Genomic DNA, 17,396 nt, shown 5'->3' with positions numbered 1-17,396 from the left:
CTCACCTCAGTTGTCATAAGAAAGTAATTCCTGCACCCTCTTTCCATTGTGTGAACCAGCTTCTTTCACTATGCAAAACAAGATGCAGGTTTGCCCTTAAATTTGGAGGTCTCCAGCTTTGCCAGCCTGTTGGTCTGAAATGCCAGTTTAACCATAACCTGGGAATGAACTGTATTTGAGGTAGTTGTCGGCCTGTGGATGCCTGGGCTTGCATGAACTTGGAAGCAGTGACTGGAGAGTGTAAGCTGGTATAAAGTAAGCACCAGTCTGAGTGCAGGAGGTTTCTGGAAACAGCTGTACCTCACCAGAAATACTTTAGGGGGAGTTCAATGAGGGGGAAAAGTGACCACCTCTGGGCTGAGGAAATGCAGCTCGTGCAAAGCATAGAACTTTGATTGTAGTTACCCTAAAGCCATAAAACTGTAGTAATACGTTCTCTTGAAAAAACGGGATGGGGGGGGTCTGTAAACAAAGATCCTTTGTTTCTTCTATGCTATACTTATCCTCACATATATAATGTTCCGATTCACTACCTCTGCTTTCAGCACGGGAAAACTGCACTAGCTGTGGCATCAAGGAGCAATCACGCCCTCATTGTAGATATGATCATTAAAGCAGAAAGATACTATGCCATGAAACAGGTAAGAGATGTCTTTCCTTACACTGAGGAGAACTATAAGGGAAAAGCTGATTCTGATCCTGAAGTGCCTTTTTTCCTGGGGTGGTTCCTTTTGGCAGGTTGTAAAACTGGCCTTGATGAACTGAGATTAGGCTTGGGAATGGGAAGGTCTCTACCCCAGCTGGGTTTTATTCCTGACTGGCTGTGAAATTGTAGGCAGATCTTATCATTTTCCTGTATCCTGCTCTACACACAGACATAAAGGGATGGTGGGAGATTCTGACCTAAATTCAAACTGTGCTGTCAGCATCAGGGCTGGGATGACCTAAATCCAGGTTGATCTTTGGTCCTCTGGGACAGCAAAACCTGCGGCTGAAAAATGGAGGAGTGTGGGTGTCTCACTCCTTTGCTAGTGAGAGTTCAGATGCCTTGGCAGGAGCCCACTCTTCTCTTTTATGTGTTAATTATAAAACAATCAATGAAATGGGAAAGAACCAGTCAACAAGTGTGAATGACACAGCTTAGACTGACCTTTGATCGAATTTCTAACCTTCTTTCCTTAGCTGTTATTTAAATGTATGCTGTTTAATGATGGCCCTCGGTAAAGGGCTGAGAGTCATAGAATCACAGAATGCCAGGGATTGGAAGGGACCTCGAAAGATCATCCAGTCCAATCCCCCTGCCAGAGCAGGAACACCCAGATGAGGTTACACAGGAATGTGTCCAGGCGGGTTTTGAATGTCTCCAGAGTAGGAGACTCCACAACCTCCCTGGGCAGCCTGGTCCAGTGTCTGTCACCCTCACTGTGAAGAAGTTTCTTCTCAACTTTAAGTGGAACCTCCTGTGTTCCAGTTTAAACCCATTACCCCTTGTCCTACCATTGTTTGTCAGATGTTTTAGAGTGTAGATGACAATTATTTTGGCCTGTGTTGACTATTCCATGTCACTTATGAATCTGTACACACTCCATAGGTGATGTCTGAACAAGAAAAAGTAAGCTTAGTACCTCTTAAAATCAAAGGAGTGTTTGGAGCTGGCCTGCTGCTGGGGCCCATCTAGGCTCATGCCTTGGAACCCTGACCCAGCCCAAATGGAACTTGAAAATTCAGGACATCTCATGTCACAGGGTGTTAACTGGGACCATTTAGAATTCTGAGAAGGCTTATTTATTCCATGAGCACCAGAGCTAGCAAACCAGGGCAAAAGGACTGGTGAAAGGAACCCACTTAACTGTCAGCTCTTGCACTCTTATTGCTGAGCTGCCCCACAAATCTGTGACTTCCTTCTCATTCCTGCTTCCTGCTAGGGAGTGTTTGTTTTACCAGGTCAGCCAAGTGCCTCCCAGGGCAGTAAAAAGACACTGATCCTGTCCAAGCGTAGGTACATGAATTAGCCTGGCTTTTGCCACCCCTGCATGTTCAAATCTGTGACGCTTAATGTTGCTGGGCATCATGCTGGTACAACACAGACCTGGATCAATTATCATGAAAAACACCTGCACACATTCCCTGTGTTGTGCGTATTTGATCTGTGCCGGTTCAGCTGGAGTTGTCAGGTACAATATTTTATATGTTGTTTAAAGGAGAATTAGAAGTCATCTGCTGCCAGAGAAGACATGCCACATCTGACAGCGGTGAGCCTGTAATGCTCCTATTCTCTTGGCATTGTTTACTGAACTGTCTGAGGAAAAGAAAACATGCTTAAGCAGATGGTTTTCTGCAAGAGCTGCAGACATATTGGGAAAAAGATGCCTAAGTGTCAGTATCCCATTACCTGGAGCTAAAAGCACAGCCTTTGGGAGCAGCTTAGATCTTACAGTTATGGAATGTGACATTGTACAGGTGGTGTTGCCATTCAGGAAACTACAGCATTTTTAAACCATTAATGTAGGAACTTGTCTTTTTGTCACATTGAGATGACTTATTACCTGTGACAAGGCATTAGTTACAAAAGGAAATGTCATGTTGCTATGAGAAAGTGCACAATACTGGTTTGTGTGAGAACATTTTGTTCTGTTTGCCCTTTTCTCTATTTACTGCTTTTGCCTAACCCCACTCTATCACTGCCCAGCCTGCTTTTGATGGTCATTGCCTAGACACACAATTAGCAGCAAAGAGAAGCTGTAATGCTGCAAAGGGAAGAGAAAAAAAAGGGGTATTTTTTTGTTGTTTGCCCTATTAAATTAAAAAAAAAAAATAATTAAATTTTAAACCTCAGAAGAGAAACACTAAACCAGGGAGAGCCTGAAGCCATCCTGTAAAATGTCCTAAACCTCACCTTGCATGCGTCAGGAAGCATGAAATAAAGTCTGCACTAGAAAAATGGAATCAAACATACGTGACAATGCTAATTGAACTATTTTTTTTTTCTTGCAAGACTCTTATAACATTAGGAAATAACCCTCTTGTATTTTTCTGACTTTAATCTGGAATGGAATGATTTTTGCTTAGCACTTTTCAAATGTGGCATGCTGCCATTTCCTTCTTCGCTTGGTATCTGCTTTGTAATCCTGGATCAACCTCTTGTTAGAAACAGGACTAGCATGTAAACAAATTGAAATATCAAAGTAGTTTGAACACACCTACACTAGCGGTGAAGCTTTTCCCTGGCACCACCCTGCGAGGGCTGAAATCACTGCTAGACATGACTTTTGCAGAGGTGCCCAAAGACACAACCTCATCACTCCTGTTCCAGGTGAGCCATTCATAAGGTAGCAAAATCACTTTTAATCTGGAGGGTAAAATGCTTGCGGTTTTGGTCTCTCCCTGGTTTTGCTTATGCAGGCAATAAAACTAGATCCAGGTTCAATGTGCACATGCTTACTGGTGCTCAGGCACTTTGCCAAATAGGACTCTGCAACCTAAACCCAATGACCCATGCTGCCACCAAATGACCTGGTAGTCCCACTTCAGCCAAGCAGAGCTGACAGGGCAGAGGCAGGAACGGCCTGAGCAAGTGCCATGCCAACACTGCCTCTTCTCAGGGAGAGTAAGAACTGTGGTTGAAACCCAACTATGTTCAAAACGTGACATATAAAGCAGAGAGAGCCAAGGAACACAGCAATGCTAGCGTAGTACTTGCTCTTGGGTATCAAGTGTCACAGAAAGTGGTTTATTTTGCATTTAACTCAGTAAGACATAGCAATAGACGCGGGAGGGCTTTGTTTCTGTTCTGTTTAGACTGTAACAACACCATCTATGCTAAGACAATCTTCCAAAGAGCTCTAATCGCCAAAAATGGTTCCTTTTCCTGCACTGAGCAAATCACCTGTCAGTACCTACGTATGGCTGTACAGGACACATTGTTCACTGCTCACTAAGCAAACATTCCCAGCTTCAGTTAAATGTTTATAATCTGGTTTCTTTTTCAGGAAAATCTAGCTGATAGTGATGACGGGTCAGACTTTGGCTTGTCTTTCAAACAAGATCATAGTACACAGACCAAGCAAATCCGTTCTGCCCTGTGGAATCTAGCATACAACCAGTTAAAACCCCAGGAATGGAAAAAACTGGCCCAGTGCTGGAAGTTCACAGATGAACAAATTAAAGCTATTGAAGAACAATGGACAGGTAACAACATTTGAATGGCTAGATATAATTTATAAGCTATAAAAAACACAAGGCAGAGTTGCTTTTTAAACTGGGTATCACAGATATGTACTGCCTGTGCTGTTCTTATTTACATTATGAAAAAGAGCAGTGAATAGATAGAAGCCTTGTCCTTGGTTCCTGGGAAGTGGTCCGGTAGAAAACCAGAGGCAGTGAGCACCATGGAGTGGTCTTACAGATCATGCTACAAAGTGAGGACCTGGGGAACCTCGTGACACACTAAGACCTTGTTCACACTCTGTCTTCACAACTGCCATGAAACAGCAGTTTCTGGTTTCAGGCATCTCAAGTACTGGGAAAGCACTATTTCTACAGCACGCATTGTTTGTGTTTACCACTATTCCAGAGTGTATTTCCACACATTGAGCAAAAATGAAAGGAAAAAAAAACAATTTTAAGATGTATTAGCTTCCCCCTCCCTCTCCTTGCAGTAGCTTTATGATAAAACTAGAATTTTTGTTTGGGGCTTTTTTAACCTTTATAAACCTCAGTGTTACTTTCGCTTCTAGGGGAGAAAGGAAATACAAGCAAATAAGTAGGTTCTAAAATGTCTCAGAACTCTAGAAGGGCAAAAGCACAAAATACATTGTTACCACCATATGCAACAAATACTTTGTGTATTGCATAGGGAAAAAAAGCTATAAGGAACATGGAAACAGAATGTTGCTTATCTGGTTACATGGTATACTGCTGGCTCACCAGAACCCTGTCAAGCACATCTACGAAGATCTGGTGGAAGCAGGATTTCGGCCTTTAGCTGGTAAGTTGCGTCCTCTGTGCAGTTCTGCGGTCCCCGCGGCTGCTGGGGGGTGGGACTGTGGCAGAGCTGAGGGACAATCTCTGCCCTACTGGGAACCTGCTCTGGCTGGGGAAGGGGGTGAAGTTGCTTGAGGAAGAGTTTAGGTGCAAGGTGAGATTTCTAAAGGAAGATAAAAATGCACAGACTCTGCTTCCCTCCCTTGTCCTGCAAACACCATTAAAATGTGACTGACCATCCTTCAGTTAGATTAGTCTGACATTGTAAAAAGTGGAGCATGTCAAGCATTTCCTCTTCTTACTTCACAGAGAAGATCAGAGCTGCAAGTAGTGCTGACATGGACTCCAGAAAATGTGTGATTTCTTGAGTTCATCAATAAAATATGGCATATACGACGGAATCACAGGCCAGGTGGAAAGTGACTTTCAAATACCAATAATATGTTTTCTAGAAACAAAAACCTATTTTGAAGTTGTATGACTTTTTACAAACTTGAAGAACTTGCACTCCTGAAATAGTGCTTAGTTGTTATTTTTTTTTTTTTTTTTCTCATATGCTTGCTATAATATTATTTAAAGAATTTAAGAGTGAATGGCCTGCTGGTAATTTATGACTATACTGCTAAGCAAGAACTACCCCTCTACAATTTCTATACCTGGTTTAACATTGAGAAACTAATTCTGTATTGGAACTGCAAATTAAGCTGTTCTGCCTTTGACATGAAATGTAAATGAGATGTTTTCTACCTGAAAGAAATTAAATTTAATAAGTGAAAATTATATGTATAAATCAACACTTCCAGAAATAGGTCTCATTTGGGATTTAGGTGTTTATAAAGTCTTGTTAGGATTATAGTGTTCCTGTCTGAAGAGGGCTTTTCTCTTGTTTAATTAGTGTGAGGATTAGGACAAGTCTTTCCTTTTCAGTATTTGATTTATGTAGTGAAAATATACAAAAAAGCACTGTCTAAAACCATGTGTGGCTGGCTGCAGAATTTTCTAAAACGGTATAACCTTTGTATACATACTCAAAAAAGAACATTTGATATATAATATTTAACACACTTAGCATTTATTTACCTATTTTTTGGTCATATCTTAAATTAATACTTGGTAGTATTTTGCTGAACATTTTTACATGGTTTCTCACTAAGTATATTTTGCATCTGAAAAATTATGTAAAATGTCTATCTTTGTAGTCTTCTCTATAAGAAAACAGCAGTAGTTTGATCACATAATGAAAGCATTGAGTATGTATAGCTAGCATTATTTTGTACTAAATCTTACTGTTTGTAATCAAAAGATGATGATCTGTATCTTAGCCTGAAGTCTTACTCCTAACCCATCTCTCGTGCGAAACCTGTTTTACCACAGCTGCAGAGCACCACAGGAATCTGAAGAACAGACTAGTAAATCCTCTGGTTTTGGAATTAGGGACCTAAGATCACAAATTCTTAGATACTGACAGGTAGGCATCAAGTTCTGCAACATTAGCTTGGAAAACAAGAATGTTTAACAACTTGACAGGCTCAGTACCTCACGTGGCCCAAGTTGCACCCTGGGGGTGAAGGCTGCAACCTTGTTATTCTTCATTTCAGTATGCTGTTGTAGGATAGCATTAAAATGTATGTCAAGTACATTTAGTTGCATAAGCAACTAAAAACATGTGTAACAAAGATAAATTAAATTTTCACTTTAAAATAGACACTAGTAACATTAGAACTAAACAAAGAGATTCAGACAAAAACCACATTCTATCCTTTATTTAAAAGCGTGCAAAAGATTCCTTAAATAAAAAGTGTTTATCTTAATAAAATACGTTCTCACACAGTCTGGAGGTAGAACAACATTTCAAGTTCTCTTATCCCCCTTCAGTTATTTACTATAAAAGCACCTTTAATTTTTTTTTTAGAAAATGTTAAAAACATGATACATATTTTAGGCCTTTCTACATCAAGTATGAAAAGACTGGAAAAAGGTTTAAATTGTACCTTGATGAAAAACCCCCACTGGTGAGAAAGATATTCACTCAGTCAACAACTTTTATTGACTGAACACTGGTATGAGATTGGCCCTGAAGCATTCGCCCAACTTGTCCTGCAGGTCTCACAGTGGTAGAACCAGAAGAATGGAGCATGGTTCGAGGATATTTAGCAGCAGTGGCTTGGGATATGGTTTGCTGAAAAGTAATCACATACATCAACACTTAAATTCCCATTAAAATAGCTCTAAGTGAGCCGTAGTTTAAAAAGAAAGATTTGCAATCCAGCAAACTGAGATAGAGTTAAAACAAAACAAAACAGGTTACTTTAACAGAATGAGTAATATTTTTCCTTCCTTATCTGTAATATACTTTTAAAAACAAAGTACTAAACTTCCAATTAACTACGTACTCTGAGCTTTCATCACCTCAATTTTATTTCAGGGATGGTTTGGTTGTTTTTTTTACCAAATTGTTCAGAATTCTCCTGTAGTGCTAATTTAATCATAATTCCTTTTGAAGTTCAGTATTTGCTATGAGGAAGTCTCTGAGAGGTGTCTGGTCTCTGAAAGGAAAAGGTTTGCATTTATTTAACAACAACTAATTCTCTCCCCAAAAAACTAGCCACCTAACTGTAATAAACAGCAGCCATTCTGCTTTTAATCAAGGTAAACTTGCTCCCTTGTCAGATTAAATACAGAGAAATACATCAATTTGATTGACTTTGACTTAGGCATTTATTTGTAGAAAGAGTATATGAAATATCTCTGGGACTGTCACATTTATTACATTTCTAGAAGTCAGTTTTTGGAACAGTAGTTCAGGTACCTGTCACACTAGTCACACAATCTGAATCCAGAAATTGTTCTTCATAAAGGAAGTCTCACAACAAACCTCCAACCCACTAAGGACATTTAATTTAAATAGAAATTTCTGCTTAGGAGCCTAAATTCACGAAAGCTGTGCACAGCCTGCCACAGGGCTGTTTCACTGCAGGAAGCGCATGAGAACAGAACATCCCTCAGACAGACAGTTACCAGTATCTCCAGCTCAAATTAAAGGACCTGATGTATCTTTGCTTGTTCTGGCAGTATCACTGAAGAGAAACTGGACTTTCAGATAGCACAGAGGAAACTCAGATCCTACTTCACTGGTTAAAACATAAAAAACAACCTTCAACTGTTTCATACACCTCCAGTCAAAACTATATTTTACTCAGATTGGTCTAAAAGTGTAGCAATTGCCTAGGCCATTTAAGCCACTGTTTAGTCTTTTTGTATGTTGGTTTCACACCCTATTAATGCACTTATTTCAGTGTTTTCTTCAAGATAAATGAGACGGGTATGACTTAAAACACTACAAGCAGCAGGCTTCACAAATCTGATTGCCTTTGGACAAGAGTTTAACTTTTTTCAGCAATATTTTGCTACACTCAGCCTGTCAATCTAATCTACATCTCTATCATGTCTGGTTTAGTCTCTCTTCCTGCTATACACCATGAAGCTTGTCTTTAAGTGGTGGTTGCATGGTGATGACACCAAACATTGCTATACCAACGGACCACTTCTGCAAAGAGGAAGACTCACAGAAAAGCTGGACAAGAAAGAAACAGCTAAAGCTACTAGACCTGTGAAATAACAACAGCAGAGACAAGACAAATAGATTCAAGTGCCAATATTTACTTCCTCTCCTCACCTTCTACCCAGCACAAAGACAGTACTGTCTGTTATTTTAAACAGGACTCAAGTCTGAGCCTTATTTAATATCTCTTTGTAGGGGTCATTTTTCTCTAAACTACTACCATGTGTGTTGCAATAAGAATAGAAATGTAATTCTGACTTACCTGAGTGACTGGATGATGTTTTTCAACAATGATGGAACTCATGGGTGGAACAACTCCCATCACTGCTAAACTACCACATATTCTGGCTTTTTGCCCCATATCAGCTCGGCCTGTGATTCGAGCAGTGATTGTTCTTCCTGCTTTCTGTTGAGCAGATGTTATTACTTTCGCCACAGGCTACAAATAAATTAAGTATAATTGGTAAAAAATGCTAAACATAATATTTACAATGCTCTATAATGTCTGTTTAACCAGCCACCTGCCCAAAGAGAATATGGGATGTTGCAGATAATCCAGTTACGCTATATGAGACTGAATTTGCTCCACCTAGTCGTAACCTGGTTTATTCCATCTTTTTCCACTCTTAACCATGAGACAGTGTTACAAGCAAGTGAATTCTATACTGAGGGGAGTAAGGCTAATTTGACAACAAGCAGCATGGACAGTTTATCTTTGCTCACTGGCTGCATACTTGAGTGACAGCTGTAGGCATTTCCATCACTCTGGAAAGCCTTTCTAGCAGTGACAGCACAGATTTAAAAAAGCTTTCGTGCAGTAAAATGCTGCATCTTTCTCTGACAGCTGGTAGCAAACTGTATCAGATGGGAAAAAGAAAGAAGAGCAATGCAGAAGACAGTGGAGAAAAGTAAGAAGGACAGCAGAGCAACAAATACAGAAAAGGCAATGAGAGACACATTTCAAACAGCAGGATGCTAAAAGCAAAGTATATTCTTTCTAGAACAAAATGGTATCATGTGAAACACCAAGTGTTCCTATTGCGCCACACTTGAGGGTACGTGCATTCTTCTATTCTTCATTCTGTCACACTTCCCCCTCCAAAAATAATTTAAAATTGCTCCTAATATAAAAGGGTTTCTCTAACATTAATCAGCATTTGCAAGCTAGTGTCTTCACTACCGATCTTCACATTTGAGGAAACTAGTGGCAGTTTCCTCAAATCATCCTTGTGTTGCTCTGAAAAATGTGGAAATACTGATATCAAAGCTAGTATCTGTTATAATTATGCCTTAAAAATAAAAAGAAAGTGAACTTTAGCATGTTACCAGTTTCTGAGCTGATGCCACACCAGATCCTGCAGCTGTGCTGGTGACAATTACTGGAGAATCTGAGTCCAGCCTGGTCTGAGAAGTGCTTGCATGACCCAGGTGGGTAGAAAACTATGAATGAAACCAGAGTTCACAAAGAATTAACACAACTTTCTAGAAAATCAGTTTTATTACTCTCTAGGTAGTCAAGTTTTTTACTAACCTAACTACCCTTCTAAATTTAAATTCTTTGCAGATATTTTATCTCCAGTTTTTACTGTTTTCTGGCTAACTTAAAAATATTAGACTAAAAATTGCAGACATAGCATGAATAACATTTGATACTATTACAATGAGAAATCAGGAAGAGAGGCAAGCCCATCTTCTCTTTTCTAACCTGTACTTTAGCGTGAAATTGTTTTACAGTGGCAACATCTTCAGCATGGCTCCAGGGCAGGTCTGGAACATTTAAGCTGGATAACGATCTGGCTAAGCTGACATGACAAGACAATAAGCTGAGTTCCCTCAGTGTCTCTATGTGTTACACAGTTAAAAAAGAAGCTTCAAGCCAAGCCAGCTTTTCTTCTTTTCAGATTATATATTAAGCTCAGGTGGGTTTTTTTGCAAAAAACTCTTAACAGCTTTTTTTCCAGAAAGAACCTTAAAGAGTAAATTCTGCTTATTATAGTGACCTTGTCTTCATTAGTCTAATGGATTTTCACTAAAACAAAAAAACAGAGCTTAATGAAACTACAGCAAGCTGTGCCCCAGTCACTTCACTTACACAACAGAGTCTGAACATACCTACAGGTTTCTTTTTAAGCTTAGACTGTCTTCAAATTCCTTCCAACCAAGGAAGTCCATTTTTGTCACTACAAAATTATAATATATAATTATATTGTAAAATAGTTCTGTTCCAGCTACATGCTTACCATGTCTTCCAGCTGAAGAGTAGTTGCTGGTGGAGGTGGAGGTGAGGGCGGACTTTGTGAAGAAGGTAGCCTTCCTGCAACAATGGTACCATTATAATTTCTCCTGCCTCCTACATCTATTATTAGAAACACAAAGTAATGGGATCAACACATAATCTAGCAAACCCTAAGGGGAAGAAAAAAAAAGAGATAAGTCACAGTAAAAATTTTACTATTCCTTTGGGATTTCTGTATAATCTAATTAAAAGGATCAGCCTGTTCTTTATAAATGTGTATATAAAATGTGTGTGTATATATACATATATAGGTATATGTATATATACACACACATAAAAATTCATGTATTTTACCTTTCTTTTCAGATGCTTGGAAATAATATTTTCCAAGGGCCTTGTTTCTGTCCTTTGCCTCAGCATCCCTCTGGCACTTGTCACACATGGTGCAAAGAACTGAGGTTCTCCGTACTGCTTACCAATACTAAATCCAGTATGCAAGAGCTGCTCTTACACTAAGAACCAGTTCAGGTAGAGAGCAGCAGAACACAGGCCACTCCAGGCTTCTGTGTGGGTGGAAGATCCTTAAGGGGGTGTCAGTAAAATAAGACATTATTTTAACATTCCTGAGAACATACTGCAATTTCAAAGAGCTGTAAACCATGCACAGCAGCACCTTGTCTCCACGTACAATGGGTGGACACTGGCCACATCCTGGCTGTATGGCTGGGACGATCTATGGGCACCCTACAGCCCTCATCTCCCCCCACCAGCTGGCTAATCCTGGGCTCGTGCAACATCCAGCCAGGATTCACTTGTCATGCAATGCAGACATCCTGGGGAGGTCAGATCTTCAGACCTATATTCAGTATCTTTTCCAAGCAGTTTCAGCTTCTTCCTTTAGAATACAAACTTCTTTAAAGAAAGCAGATATTCTTATTTACTCTCCTATTTCTGGAGCAGATGATGCTGGCAGCAGCTCCAGGGCAAGAAAACTTTGCCCAATCCAGGGACTGGAGTGACACCAAGTGGTAGTTCATGGTTTTTTGTTTGTTTGCTTTTTTTGTCTTGAAGTGAATGCGAAAAATATAAGGAAAGTAGTTCAAATCAGTGTAATTCTCAAAGATTTCAAGAGTGAAAGTAGGCCAGAATATGCATTTTGTACATATATATGCACACAAACATTAAGCTTAAGCACAGACAGTGCCAACATACAGTTACAGACAGATCACAGAATCACAGAAACACACAGAATCACAGAATCGACTGGGTTGGAAAAGACCTCAGAGATCATCGAGTCCAACTCTTGGTCCAACTCCAGTCCATTTACTAGATCATGGCACTAAGTGCCACATCCAATCTCAGTTTAAAAACCTCCAGGGACGGTGAGTCCACCACCTCCCTGGGCAGGCCATTCCAATGCCTGACCACTCTCTCTGTAAAGAATTTCTTTCTAATATCCAGCCTAAATTTCCCCTGGCAGAGTTTAAGCCCATGCCCCCTTGTCCTACTGCTGACTGCCTGGGAGAAGAGACCAATCCCCACCTGGCTATAATTTCCCTTCAGGTAGTTATAGAGAGTGATGAGGTCACCTCTAAGCCTCCTCTTCTCCAGACTAAACAACCCCAGCTCCCTCAACCTCTCCCCATTGGTCTTATGTTCAAGTCCCTTCACCAGTCGTGTTGCTCTTCTCTGGACCCGCTCCAGCACTTCAATGTCTTTCCTGAACTGAGGGGCCCAGAACTGAACACAATACTCCAGGTGTGGCCTCACCTATGCAGAGTACAGGGGGAGGATCACTTCCCTTGTCCTACTGACCACGCTATTTTTGATACAGGACAGGATACCGTTGGCCTTCTTGGCCACCTGGGCACACTGATGGCTCATGTTGAGCTTCCTGTCAATTAGTACCCCAGGGTCCCTTTCTGCCTGACTGCTCTCCAGCCACTCTGCGCCCAGCCTGTAGCGCTGCAGGGGGTTGTTGTGACCAAAGTGCAGCACCCAGCACTTGGCCTTGTTGAACTTCATCCCATTGGAATCAGCCCATTTTTCCAGTCTGTCCAGATCCCTCTGCAGAGCCCTCCTGCCTTCCAGCAGGTCGACACTCCCTCCCAACTTGGTGTCATCAGCAAATTTGCTGCTGATGGTCTCAATCCCCAATCCTCAAACCAGTCAGTTCTGACTATGTTACTTAAGTTGCTACGTTACAGTGTTAGGCTTTTTAAAGTAATGAATTCTTGTGGCTTCAATAGTCCTTAAAATAAAGAGCTTTAAAAGAATCTTAATAATAATTATAAAAAAGATCACCTGTCAGTAAAACAGCCAGATAGATTTTAGATCATCAATGTTCTTATAGACCCCTTAAAGTTATGATACTTGCACACTAATAATAACCTACATTATAATGTACACTATATGTATGTTATTTGTATATCGTATGTATACTAAATACACATTATAATAACCCAACAAGAATTAACTTGTAAATGGACCAAATGCTGCTTTTATTTCCAATGCCAGTAGGTGGCACTGCAGTGCTCACATAAATACATAATCCCCCACTGACTCTGGCACATTGAAGTTTTAATGTCCACAGATTACAAGACTAGAAGAAATCACAGTAACCATCCCTGATGTCCTGATCACTGTCCTGTTATACTCGAGGAAGAATGCAAATAAATGGTTGTACAACCATATTAAATAATTATGTAACTAATTTCATTAAAAGCACCATCTGGCTGTAGGAAGAGAGATACCGTGCCTGGGGCAGGGGAGAAGGTGATAAGAGAGGCAGTGGGAGAAGACAACAGGCATGGGACCAAAGACAATAGAAACTATGAGATGTTATGACACCTGACGAGGACTACAGTAACTACAGGAAATTAAAAAGCATGATGATGGACACCTAAAAAGTTGGGTACAGGCACCTTGGTGTTGTCCAGCACAGCAAAATCTTTAGGTACTGCAGCTGTGCAGAGTATAAGCTTCTGCTTCACAGTGCAAAACAAGCAAAATGTTTGGTCCATGAATCCCAGGGGCTGGTCATGGCAGCTCTAGAGCTCAGTTTTCCTCATTTCCTTCCTACTTACCCTGTTCTTTACAGGTTTATAGAAACAACACTTTCCTGTATCACACCACTCAGATACTCAGCATTATTTTGGAGACCCACTGGCTATTGCATATTTTTGGAAAACAATAAAAACCCAAATTTAAGATAAAGCATCAAGAGAGAGTAGTTCTTAATTCATAACACAGTGAAAAATAAAGTACCTGGGCAATGCTCTGTAACATTATTCCCAAACTCAGTATCGTTTGACAAATACTTCATTCTTAGCATTCCCGAATACTGATCCTATGTTTTTACTAGCACATAGCTACTGCACTTAGCCAATGTCATATTCTAGTTTCCTAAGCAACTGTACAAATCCTGCTTATGTTTAATAGGCTCAGACAGCTGCTCAGGTAAGTCTCCTCTTCAAGCCTCTTCAGGTTTTTATTTCCTCTTCATATCTACATTTTTGGGAGGAATTTCTCTGAAGCAGTTCAGAAATTTCTGGTATAAGATTGTTAAGTTTAGCCACTGCAGTTACTTGTCTAGGGCCATTAACAACTGCTGCCAGTACAGCTGGTTGTTAAGCCACACGTACAGCTGTGACATTACTGCTGGCACAGCTGTTTTCTCTGAAATGTAGAATGCTGCACCAGCATGATTATGCTTCTACTGCTATAGATTGTCTCACTCTGAGGGGGTGATTTCATTGCATCAGTAAGGGTGTGCATTTCCTTCCCATGTAAGAGTGTGCTGCTGATATAATTAGGCTGGTGTTCCCTTTTCTGGCACAGAACTCCAACTAAATACAGAACCTGGGAGATTTACTTGCCCTTTTTGCATTAAAAGGAAAGATTAAGAAAGAATGGAGAGCTGAGAGCTGTCTGGAAAAATCAGATTCATTGCACACTGAGATTCCAGAGAGTTAAGAAGGGTTTTCCAGGATTTTCCCCTCTCCCTCCCACAAGCTGTGTACTGACAGAATTCTGGGTAATCTTCCACAGTATTTTAAGAAGTTTGCTATCCCTGGCTTCTTGTTCTGCCTTCAGCTGCAGGCTACCACCCTCACAGCAAGGCAAAATGAAGAGAACATGTTCCACCTTTCAACTACCTCGTTTCTCCGACAATAAGCCCTAGCATGATTTTTTTCAGGATTTTTGAGGATGGTTGAAATATAAGCCCTACCCCAAAATAAGCCCTAGCTACAGTTAACTTTAAAAGTCAACTTAAATAGTGTCCAGGCAGCTATACATGTAAAAAAGTAAAAATAATTTGCAATAGAATGCAGTAGGACAAATAGAGACTTTGCTGAGAAAAGCAGACACCTGACAGCCAACTGACAGTTGCGTTGCCAATGTGCTATGAGCAGGCTCCATGGACAAGAGGTGCTCATTTAGGGAAAACACTGTCACTAGACATGAGAAATTGGGGCCACTGGTTCTAAAAGAAATAGAGTCACAAGAAATTCACGATGAAATTCAGGGTTTGGAGAATTATGATGACGTACCAGAATGTGGTGAAATGACTATATTTGAATAAATGTTGATTTTTTTGTTCAAGAATAAATGTAGATTGTTGTTCATGGAAAAATAAGACATACCCTGAAAATAAGCCGTAACGCATCTTTTGGAGTAAAAGTTAATAAGACCCTGTCTTATTTTTGGGGAAACAAGGTACAGCAGTACAAAGCCCAGCATCGGAATATTTCTCAACATATTCAACAGGACTTTTTAAAGCAAAAAGAGTTTGCTAAACTACATATTGACACATGTCCTCATACTAAAACAAATTAAAAGAGAAGGGAAAAGTGAATCCTTTAAAACAAATGAAAAAAACTCCCAAACAAACTCAACAAAACCCTCACACCACCAGATTAGAGCTGCTTTTCATACTGACCAGAATCTGTCCTACTGTCCTTGCTCTGAAACATGGTCATTGCTTCGAGATTCAAAGCGCACACACCACGCATAAAGGCTTTCTTCATGGTGTCTTCATACTGTTCTCTTTCACTGTGCATTTGCAGAATCTCAGCTTTTGTCTGTTCCAAAGCAGCAGTTAGCTACGAAAGAGAATAAGGAAACAGCTGTCTTGTACTTCTGAATGCAAAATACAAGCATATTCCTCAATCAGCTTTACAAGTCACTATGTTTACAAAGATAGGCATGTTCACTTCAAAATCTCTGGTTCACTAGAGATGAACAGCTACTTGTCACTTCTCTGTACTACAGCACATTATTTGTACCAGAGTGTGCCAAGGACAAGAGTGAATTTGAAAGGACTGCCAGACCCCACCCAACTAGCCAAGCATCACTTTATCTTGCATGCTTTTGTGTTTTAGAAGTTAGGCAAGCATCACAAGCTAGATTTCTGCAGGAACATGCGTTTTCTCAAGAGAAGACGAAGTGGTGCCAGAAAATAATTTCAGTAGAGAGTGAATTGTCATCAACAATCTCTTTTCTAGCTACTGTATAAAACTACAAATACTGAGAAAAGACAGACCTTTGTAACTCACTACTTATCGTTTCTGTGATGCTAAGCCACATTTAGTAAGCCTGTTCTTAAAATTCTAGATTTTATTTCTTGTTAAAATACAGACTTTCAAAAATACGTATTTTAAAAGTTTATTTACTTACTGTGCACCAATGCGCACATTAATAACTCTACCTTAAGCTCTGAAAATTCTTTAACAATCTTAAGTGGCAAATTGTATGCAAAACTAAACTTAAATTCAGCCTTTAACAGAGTAGCTATTATAGGAAAGAAGTATTGTACTCGTCATGATCATTCATTATAATAATGGTCTTCTATTTCTATTGTCTTCTTCAGTTAGACCTCAAAATGCATAGCCAATATTAAAAGCGTGTTCTTAGAAAAGAAATATCATCCCTATTAGTGGGCAAATAGAGATTTGTCTCATTTCAGCAAGAGTCCAATTTACTTCAGCTGTGCATGCTGATCAGCAACATTTTACATCAGATGTACAGAAAAAAAAAGGCTACATCTAGAAACCACAGTAGGGATCTTAGAGCTCAGATATTCTTATGCACTGGGAGCTCTGTTCATGGCAAGTCCCCACGTTTTTAAAGTTTGCTGAGAAAGACACATGATGGAGGGAATGGGGGCAGGGGAGTGAAGGAGAGAAAGTATGAAGAAACCTTATTTTACCTCTGCAATTTTGGCTTCATAATCATTGGTGAGTTGGACACAAACATCTTCTGCCCTTAACTGACAGGCTTTTGCTACTTTTTCTTTCCATTTTTCTTCACAAAGAGAGCGCCACGCTGCCCATACTTTCTTCAACAAAGCTGTCCGGAATTGTTTGTCTGCTATTCTATTTGCATATTCCTTAGGAAACAAATATAACTACAAGTTACATGCAAGTTCAGATTTCCTAAAAAATTAAGTACTCAAGAGAACGTGGATGATTGTTTCACAATCTGTTACACAGACCACAGTGGGAATGCCTAAACCGAGTCACACATGCCGCAGTGAAGTGGTAGCATCAGCAGCAAAATTCTTCTTGCTGCACACGTCACACAGTGTAACTGCCCCATGTATGAGAAGCCACT

The 17,396-nt window shown here is 40.0% G+C and overlaps 2 protein-coding genes across 5 annotated transcripts in view; one reads left to right on the top strand and one right to left on the bottom strand.

Annotated features, from left to right (window-relative positions):
• ANKDD1B (ankyrin repeat and death domain containing 1B) overlaps positions 1-5,351 on the top strand; it is a gene marked incomplete at both ends in the record, with an annotated part of 33,194 nt that extends 27,843 nt beyond the window's left edge. The window contains 4 exon segments of the mRNA XM_082074712.1: positions 546-641; positions 3,990-4,188; positions 4,856-4,987; positions 5,293-5,351. Of these exon segments, the coding sequence (XP_081930838.1) occupies positions 546-641; positions 3,990-4,188; positions 4,856-4,987; positions 5,293-5,351 (486 nt within the window).
• A 1,380-nt stretch (positions 5,352-6,731) lies between these two features.
• Positions 6,732-17,396, bottom strand: part of POC5 (POC5 centriolar protein) — a 31,137-nt gene continuing 20,472 nt past the window's right edge. For 3 of the 4 annotated variants that reach the window (XM_082075525.1, XM_082075526.1, XM_082075524.1), the window contains 6 exons: positions 16,993-17,172; positions 15,724-15,886; positions 10,786-10,901; positions 9,872-9,985; positions 8,808-8,984; positions 6,732-7,162 (listed from right to left, as the gene is read on the bottom strand). In XM_082075525.1, coding sequence (XP_081931651.1) covers positions 7,013-7,162; positions 8,808-8,984; positions 9,872-9,985; positions 10,786-10,901; positions 15,724-15,886; positions 16,993-17,172 — 900 coding nt within the window. In that variant the 3' untranslated portion in view covers positions 6,732-7,012. The remainder of the gene's footprint in view (positions 7,163-8,807; positions 8,985-9,871; positions 9,986-10,785; positions 10,902-15,723; positions 15,887-16,992; positions 17,173-17,396) is intronic. The other variant, XM_082075523.1, reaches the window with a different exon arrangement.

Source organism: Streptopelia decaocto (assembly GCF_964273445.1).
Source record: "Streptopelia decaocto genome assembly, chromosome: Z".
In the NCBI taxonomy this organism is placed as follows: Eukaryota; Metazoa; Chordata; class Aves; order Columbiformes; family Columbidae; genus Streptopelia; species Streptopelia decaocto.
This window is presented reverse-complemented; position numbering and strand designations above follow the sequence as displayed.